Raw genomic sequence first — 8,319 nt, 5'->3', positions numbered from 1 at the left:
GCCGTGTGGAAAATGAGGGGGAAAGAGCCAGACTGGCAGCAGGGCTTCCTGTGGTCGGGGGAGGGGTGGGTGGCTGGATGGGGCAGTGACAGAGGGCATCCGGAGGAGACAGGGACGTGGTGGGGGATTCGGGGCCTCACCAGGGACTGGTGAGTGACAGTGTGGGAGGTGAGGGTGTCTGGCTTAGCTGACTAAGGAGGTAATGGGAGGAGCAGGTTAGGTGGGAGGGGGTGACAGATACTGAATTCAGTTTGGAATGAACTTGGTTTGAGTTGTCTGGGACTGAGATCACCAGGAGGCAGGGGATACTGTGTTCAGGGGAGTTTCTAGGTAAAGATTCGGTGAGAGGTATAACAACCACTTTCCTGGAAGGTGGGACTGGCAGGGATGCGCTGGGTCAGAGCAGGGAGCACCTGTACCTGTGTGACGGGACACTGTCTGAGGGCCTATTTCTGACCCCTTAGGAAGAAGCCTGGACTCTGCTGTGGACCCCCTGAGCGTGGCTTCCTCATCCTGAGGTTCCTGTGCGCAGCCTCTGCAGGGACTGGGCTTCTGGAGAGGGAGGTGAGGACTGTTTCCAGGGCAGGCTTGGTCTCACCTGGGAGTGGGGCCACAACTCTTTCTCTGGGTAAAGGACGCCCCCATCAGGAGAGAAGCACTCCTAACGGTCTGAGTCCTGAGCTCCCTAGGTTTGTCTGGACTTGGACATGACCTCCTCCTCCTCCCTGGAGCCCTGACCTGCCATGAGGAAGCAGCCCCAGAGCACTGGGCCCTGTCCCAGCTTGGCCCCGTCCACTCCAGTGACAGCGGCCTGTGGTCAGGGCCTGGGCGGTACAACTCTGAGACATCACCTAGCCCAGCTCACTCATTACACAAGTAGGGAAGCTGAGGCCTAGAGTGGGCTTACCCAGGGTCACTCAGCTCGTAGATGACAGGACTGCGACTTCAACACAGTAACCGCTTCTATGGCCTAGAGTTTTCTGTTGTTCCCCATCTCCCCGCATGGTTGCTACTTCCCAAGCTCCCATTCTATGTGTATGTCAACATTCTCCACCCAGAGTCCCGTGGACTGTCCCACAGTTGGGGAAAAGGGAAGGGCTTTAAGCACAGCTAAAAATGATCCAGGAGGCAGAGGATTCAGGAAGCATTTATTTAGGGCCAGAGCTGAATTCTATAGGAGGCAAGAGACAGGACACAGGCAATCTCTAGTAGGTTAGAGGAGAGGACTAGGGGGAGAAAGTGGTGAGGGGAGGGAACAGCCAAACAGAACTGCAGCTTTCCAAGGCTGCCTCCTGCTGGCTCTCTGTGGAAATGCAGGTAGAAGTAGATACTCTATGCCACTGCATCAGCCAGTGGCCTAATAGTGTCAAGTCTTCTCTGAAACAGGTCTTAGCTGGTCTTCCCATGCTACAAGGGACCCTGAAGCAGCTGAGGACTTAGGTATATGTGGTCACTCATCATTGACCAAGCTGGAGCACCCTCTCATCTTCCCACCAACAGGGCCTGTGTTTCCAATCCTTAGACCTTAGGAACCCTCTCGGATCACTTCATTCCAAAGCATCCACCCACATCCTTCCCCCAGCTTCTCTTAGCCTCACTTAAGGGTTCTAGGTCTAACAAGTTGGGGTAGGGGTAGACTTACCTTAACCCAAAATCACACTCTGTCCTTCATCTTTAGCAACATACTGGTATCCTTTCACCTGTATATCTTTGATCCTCAGCCAATTCCAACACCTTTCCCCCACCCACACCCCTCACTTAATATCCTAAAGCAGATATTCTGAACCTCTAGACGGCACCCCCAGCCAACTCTGGAAAACTGGAACTTAGCCACATTCCTCCTGGGAACTAGAATCAGAGCCACCAAACACCTGCTAGAGCCTGCAGCCAGGCTCCCTAAGGTCACTGAGCACCAGGTACTAGCTAGGCTAGAGTGCAGTGGGAAAGAGATGTGCAGAACAGTGCCTGCTCATCTGGGCATGATGTGAATGCTGGGGCCTAGAACTGAAGAGTGGGTACTTCCTAAGGAACCAGAAACAGGTTGACTCTAGTCTAACTGCCCGCTCACCCACCCAAGCTCACCTGCCCCTGAATTCTGCCCAGCCAATCCTCCACTACTATTCCCCTGCCCTTCCTAATACTGTGGGATGCATTTCAAGACTGGAAGAGTCCTTAGAGGTCATCTGAGCCATCCTGTTTCTGTTAGACTCTCCTCTATGCATCTGGTCACTGCTTGCATACCTCCAGTAACAAGAACTCTTTGCCTCCCTCTTTCTGTATGGGCAACCTCAACCTCAGGGCGATCAGGTAAAGCCACAGGCTAGCAGATAGCTCCATATCAACTCTAGAAGGGCTGCATGAAAGGGCCCAGAGGGATCAAGGGGTTGTAGGCACCTATTGCATTCCTGGAGGCCCAAGTCCTAAGCCTGGGAGAAACCACTGCCTTACAGCGTTCTTCTCTGGCTGCAGATAAGATGCCCTGGGCATTCTGAGCTGGGGCAGAGACAGCAAGAGGGATCTGGGAGGCGGACTCTTCCTGCCTCTTCTCTCTGGAGGAGGAGCAGGGCACCTTGAGCTGGCCTGGGAGACCTCTCTAAAGGTCACCATGGTAAAAATAGAGCTTGTCTGAGGAGGGATGGAAAACAGCTGCTATTGCCTGGGACTTAGAGCCAGGGAGGCGGATGGTCAAGCCAGGACCTGGACAGGGACTTAGGCCTAGGATCTTCTGAACACACCCCTCATTTGCCAGACTCCAGAAAGCAGAGCCAGGGAGGGAGGGAGGAGTATGGAACCCTGGAATGTGGCAAGCCCAGGAGTCCGTGTATACAACATCCTTCCTCTTCCAAGGGTGTGTGTGTGTGTGTGTGTGTGTGTGTGTGTGTGTGTGTAGAAGGGGGGCATTTAGACGATTGGAGATTGCTTTGGCCAAAGCCCCATTAAACAGACAGGAAAGCTGAGGATCAGACGGAGGGTCTTACCCATGTTCACACAACTGAATGACAGAGTTAGGGCTAGAACCCAAACTTGAGTCACTACCCCCTACCCCAAGTCCAGAACACTCCTCTCTGACCCCTTATTTCTGGGGCTTTCCAAACAGGCCCGACCTCTTGGGGATGTGGTGCTAAAGATCTCCCAAGCCTGACAGTTGTCTTTCAGCTTGGCCCTCCTGGGGTAGGAATGGGTTGGAGGCAAGGGGAAACTTTAGGTGGTGCAGGACGCCTCGGTGGGGAGGGTGCCACGTTTGAGCCTCAGGCTCCCATTCCACCCACGGGGACAGATGTTGTAGCCGAGGATGCCGGGCGACTTCGCCCCGGAATCCTCGGAGTCGAGGGACACGTCTGAGTCCGTGGGCGAGCGGCGATAGGGGAAGGGCCTGGACGGTGCGGGCAGCGGACTGCGGGGTCTGGCGCAGGGTGAGGGCCCGGACAGCAGCGGGCTCCGCGGTATAGGAGCAAACGTGGCCCCAGGGGGAGCTGCCGGGCCGGGGCGGGCAGGCTGCGGCGAGCGCATGCGCAGTGGAGGCGGTGGCGGCGGCATCTTGGGCGGGGAGAAGGGCCGCAGGCTCTCGGGGCCTGCTGGCCGCGGGGAGGCGCTCTTGCGCCGGGCCGCGTTGATGATGTTTCGCGCTAGGAGAGCCTGCAGTTGGCGGCTTGGGGGCCGCACTTCGTTCTCAGGTCGGAGCGGGGATACCGAGCGCTCGCTCCACGAAGGAGACATGGGTGGCGGTGGCGGCGGCAGCGGCGGGGGGCTGCTCATGCTGCTTCCACGGCCTGGCTCCCACGGCCGCGGACTCACCCAGCCGTCTAGGCTGCTGGGCGGCCGGGACGCGCCCGGCGTCCAGGGCGGGGAGGTGGGCAGACTCTCGTGGTGGTCCTGTGGAGAGAGCAGAGAGGGTGGGGGCAAGCGTTAGTGTCGGGGTCCTCCATACCGGAATTTTAGAAGGGGCCGAGTTTGATTTGGTCTTATGCAGAGTCAGGGAAGCCAGTGAGTCAAGTCCGGTAGTGCCTGCAATGAAATGTATGTGCCTCCGTTCTCAGCCCAGATGCTTGAAAAAGCCCACACTGCCTGCCCCTGCAGTTAACAGAGAGGCAGGTGACTAATGGTTAAGAACTCTCACTTTGGAAACAGACCCCTATAGAATGAACTTGGGCAAGTGCTTCAACAGCAGAAGCAACTGGAAACCTCTGACCTTCAGTTTCCTCCTCTGTAAAGTGGGGGTTTAATATCAGCACGTATCTACAGGGTTGTTGTGAGAATTAAATGAGATAACTAATGTAAAAGAATATTACATGTATTAGAAGATTCCCTGGAAGAACGGAAGTGCTCCTTAGGTGTTAGTTACCATAAAGAAATACTGGAAGGATTCACAGGAAACTAACTAAAGTAGTTCTTTAGGAAATGGGTGAACAGGGCAAGGTACACAGCTACGGGGATGGGAATAAGGCTATTAATCTATTACTTTTTATGTAAGTTTAGGTTTTTGAACTGTATGTATGTACTATCCAAAAATTAAAAACAAATATTCATCATCATTATTAAGGTTGGACTTAGGCAAAGGCTCTCTCAGCCCCAGTCCCATTGCCATGTTGCCATGGTCACCTTCTAATCTGTCCTTGAATGCCTGGAGCAGGGAGGAAGTTCCACTGGCAGATGGAAACACAAAAGAAAGTTGGGTCGTTCCTCCCTAGGCAGCACACTCCTCTCATTGGACTTCTTGCTGGCACGGGGTAGAGAGTGTGGACATCTTTGAGGGCATAAAGCACTGCTCTGCTATACACTGTCATGTTTGTTTCCTGCCTACTGTGAGGGACTTTCCAGTCTACATTCTCATCCTTTGTCTCTCACTAGGTCCTCACAACAGACTGGTGAGGTAGCTGGCATCATCACCTGTTGTTCAAGGACAAAGATGAAGTTCAGAGGTGTAAATAACTATCCGGTATGTTCTGCCCACCAGAACATGTGCGTGTGTGACTATTGCTTGAGGCTACATCATGCTTAAACAGCTGGAACTGATATGAAAGTACAGAAAGTGGGGCTCCATGCCCACTTGTATCTGCTAAACCATCCAACTGTTCAGATACAAGCAATAAACCAGTCCACTCAGCCTTCAGTCTGATTCAAATTCACCACCAGTCATCTCTCAGAGTCCAGAACTAGCCAGTCCATTCAGTGCCTCCTCCCCAATCAATATTTAGAACCATCCATAACACCCATCCACTAATCCAATCAGTAATCAGCTATAGCCAAGCCATTCAGCCTCTCATCCAGTCAGAATCCAATTTCTCCCAATCAAAAGGAAGCAATAGACAAACTATGTTTTTTCCAATGTAACAGCTACTAGATGAGTCCATTATCAGAATCTGGGCCTATTAACTTGAAGAGACATGTTGTAAAGCAGTCTGAAAAGGAGTTTTTCATGGGACGGTAATGCTGAAGTGACCCAAGGCCCCAGTCATCAAGTAGGAAAGTTAAAGCTCAGCATGGGGTCAGCCACTCTTACTCCTAGGGTCAGAGTTGTATGTGAGCCAGACACACTGGAGGCTGCTGTCTGTGCAACATCCCAGGAAGCTTGTGGTCAGCCCAGCTGAGGGAAGTGGGCCAAGGGTTTGTGATCAAAGCCCATCAGCATGCATTGAGGCAGAGCAACCACGGCTCTTTAGCCAAAAGAGTAGGCTGGTGATACTGTCTGAAATCTCTAAGACAGAGAGAACTGTGATAACTGTCTATAATCTCTAAGGGTTGTCTCTGCCTTTGGTGGCCACAAGGGGAAGGCTAGGGCCAGCAAGTGGAAGGCGTAACAGGATTGGCTTCTCAAGCCTGGATTGGAATGTTGGGGGCAGTGGTGAGCAGCTCCTCATCATTTGGAGGTGGGCCAGAGCCTGACCTCATCAGAACTGCCATGGCTGGCTTCTGACTGTGTGTTTGTATGAAATCAGAGCTGTTCACTTTCTGGTAAAGATCTCACCAGTATACACCAGAACTTTGAAATACAAATGGCTGAAAATTCAGAAAGTACATCCGCTTAACCCCAAAGCAGGGCACATGTGTGGGATGAAGGCATGGGGAGATCAGAGGCCAGACAGAGCTAGTTCCCAGACCACCTTCTGTAAGCCTTTCACTGCGTGGACGGGGAAACAGGCCCAGAGGTGGGAAGGGGTTGTCTAAGGTCACACAAACAGTCAGGTGCAGAACTGGGACTGAAATCCAGTTTGTTCCTATCCATCACGGGTGGAAATGGGGTTTCTGTAGGCAGGCAGTGACGAACATGGGAAACGGCCCGATTTAGATGGGGGGTAGAGGTACTGAGGGAATCAGAAAGTGTATGTCTTTAGCTATTTAAATTCTACTCTTAAACAAACCTGAACTGTAAGAGGTTGTGGTTTCCCCCATGCTCTAAAACCTTTTGGCCAAACTCTGTAGGAAGGAGAAAGCAGAAAAACGTGCTTTCCATAGGATTCTGGTTTCCGGGGAAGAGAGAGGGCGACTCACTTCCAGGCCAGCGAACATCTGTCCCCAGGCCTGATCCAGACACGCAGCAGGTGCCGGCAGCACGGAGACACACCACACATTCACACACAGTAACTGAGCAGTCCCACCCCACTTCCCAGGCCAGAACCAGGGAGGAGGGAGACAGCCCTGACCACCAGCCAGCGAGCACGGGGGAAAGAAAGCAGCAAGACAGATTTGAGGCAGAGTGTATTGAGAACAGGAGAGAAAACAAAGTTGAGGGAAGAGCTCGGCCAGCCTGGCCGCAGGTGCTGCAGGACGGAGGGTGGCTCTTCCACGGCTGGCCCTCAGGAGTCGAAGGGAGCAAGGGTCTAGGGGCAGGGGCTTCACTCTGTCCTGGGAGGGGGCTGCCATGGAATTGCTGAGCTCACGCTTCCCCATGTATGCCCCTGCATTCTGGGCAGAATGAATTCACTGGGAAGGCACCCTGTTCCCATGGAGATGAGCCCGGAGATCAGGAAAACTGCAGGCTCAGCCCAGCATGGGCACCGCCCCCGCCCCCCCCCCCCCCACTGGGAGCCCAGAAATAGGGCTGGGAAAGAGAAAGTGGGTGGTGCTCAGGCCCCAGCCTTGGGAAGCTTTCATCTGAATTCTGCCTCTTGTATCTGAATTTTCTCACCCCATATAAAGCCTGGTTTTGGGGGGCTGCAACACTTCAGAGTTTTCAGAGGTACTGAGGCTCTGAAAACTACCTGACCTAATACCTTCACTGTACTACGAATAGGGAAACAGACCCAAAGACACACACGGTGTCAAACTCTTAGACCACAGCCTTTTTCTCAAAACCTTAAGGTCTTCTCCATCCCATCTCACTGAGCTGCTGTGCTCCTGGCCACGCCCCCAGTCTCCAGGCAGTCCTGCACCTGAGCCAGGCCAGCCTCACCTCCCCAGAATGCCCTTGCAGACTTCTACTCTCCATCTGTCTTATGGCACCTGCCCATTTCCTCCCCTCTCTCTTCCTAGGGGACTGTCATCACGTACAAAGCCTTTCTCCAAAAGCACCAGCCTACTCTCAATCCTCCAGCCTACTGTCACGGCCTATAGGATCCCCACTGTATAAAAGAGAAAACTGAAGCCCAAGTTAAAATGACTTGGCCAAAGTCTCATGGCAAACGAGAGGCTGAGATGGGACCAGAACCCAGTCCTGCCTCTCTCCCTGCCTCTGCACGGCGATGGCTGCTTTCAGTTGAGCAGCTATTGGCTGAGCTTGAAGCCAAAACAGCCAATGGAAACATTGCCAGGGGCCTCTCTCCTTACTGCACATCCACATTGCACATCCTTCTGCAGGGCTCTCTCAGGGGTCTGCTGGCACCTCTCCTACCCCAGGACAGAGGGCAAGCTGGTGGAACCAGGGCGGAGGTCTGGGATGAACTGCTCTAGCTATCCCTAAAGCGGAGCCAGATGTTTGGATAGAGGCAGCTGAGCAGAAGGGCAGGAAGAAACGCATCAGACAGCAGTGGGGCTAAGTCTTCATCCAGCAGAAGAAAATGTGGAGGCCGAGGCAAAGCTCTCTGAAGCGGTAGAGAGGAAACGGTGTCCAGAAGGCAGAGGTGGAAGAGACAGACCCGTGGAGGTGAGAATCCAGCAATAGGCAGAAAGACGCTAGGAGCTGGGGCCCCAGGAGGGTGCCCCACTGGGGCAGCAGAGGAGGCCCCTGGGCTGGCTGTTCTGCAGGCACTGGCAGGTTCTGTTTGCTCCAGAAGCCTCTGTTAGCGCCCCCTTCTAGGCCATTCCCCAGCAAGACGCTGGCATCCCAGTAGCTCACAAAGGCCAGAGGAAGCCCCCGGCCTCATTATGGCCTGCCTTGGGAGT

General features: G+C 53.7%; 1 protein-coding gene across 2 annotated transcripts in view; it reads right to left on the bottom strand.

Moving 5' to 3' along the window:
- Positions 1 to 1,131: 1,131 nt before the first annotated feature.
- Positions 1,132 to 8,319, bottom strand: part of SYNPO (synaptopodin) — a 37,092-nt gene continuing 29,904 nt past the window's right edge. For both annotated transcript variants that reach the window (XM_066342950.1, XM_066342951.1), the window contains exon 3: positions 1,132 to 3,873. In XM_066342950.1, coding sequence (XP_066199047.1) covers positions 3,202 to 3,873 — 672 coding nt within the window. In that variant the 3' untranslated portion in view covers positions 1,132 to 3,201. The remainder of the gene's footprint in view (positions 3,874 to 8,319) is intronic.

The sequence above is a fragment of the Saccopteryx leptura genome, chromosome 6 (assembly GCF_036850995.1).
Source record: "Saccopteryx leptura isolate mSacLep1 chromosome 6, mSacLep1_pri_phased_curated, whole genome shotgun sequence".
Taxonomy (NCBI): domain Eukaryota; kingdom Metazoa; phylum Chordata; class Mammalia; order Chiroptera; family Emballonuridae; genus Saccopteryx; species Saccopteryx leptura.
This window is presented reverse-complemented; position numbering and strand designations above follow the sequence as displayed.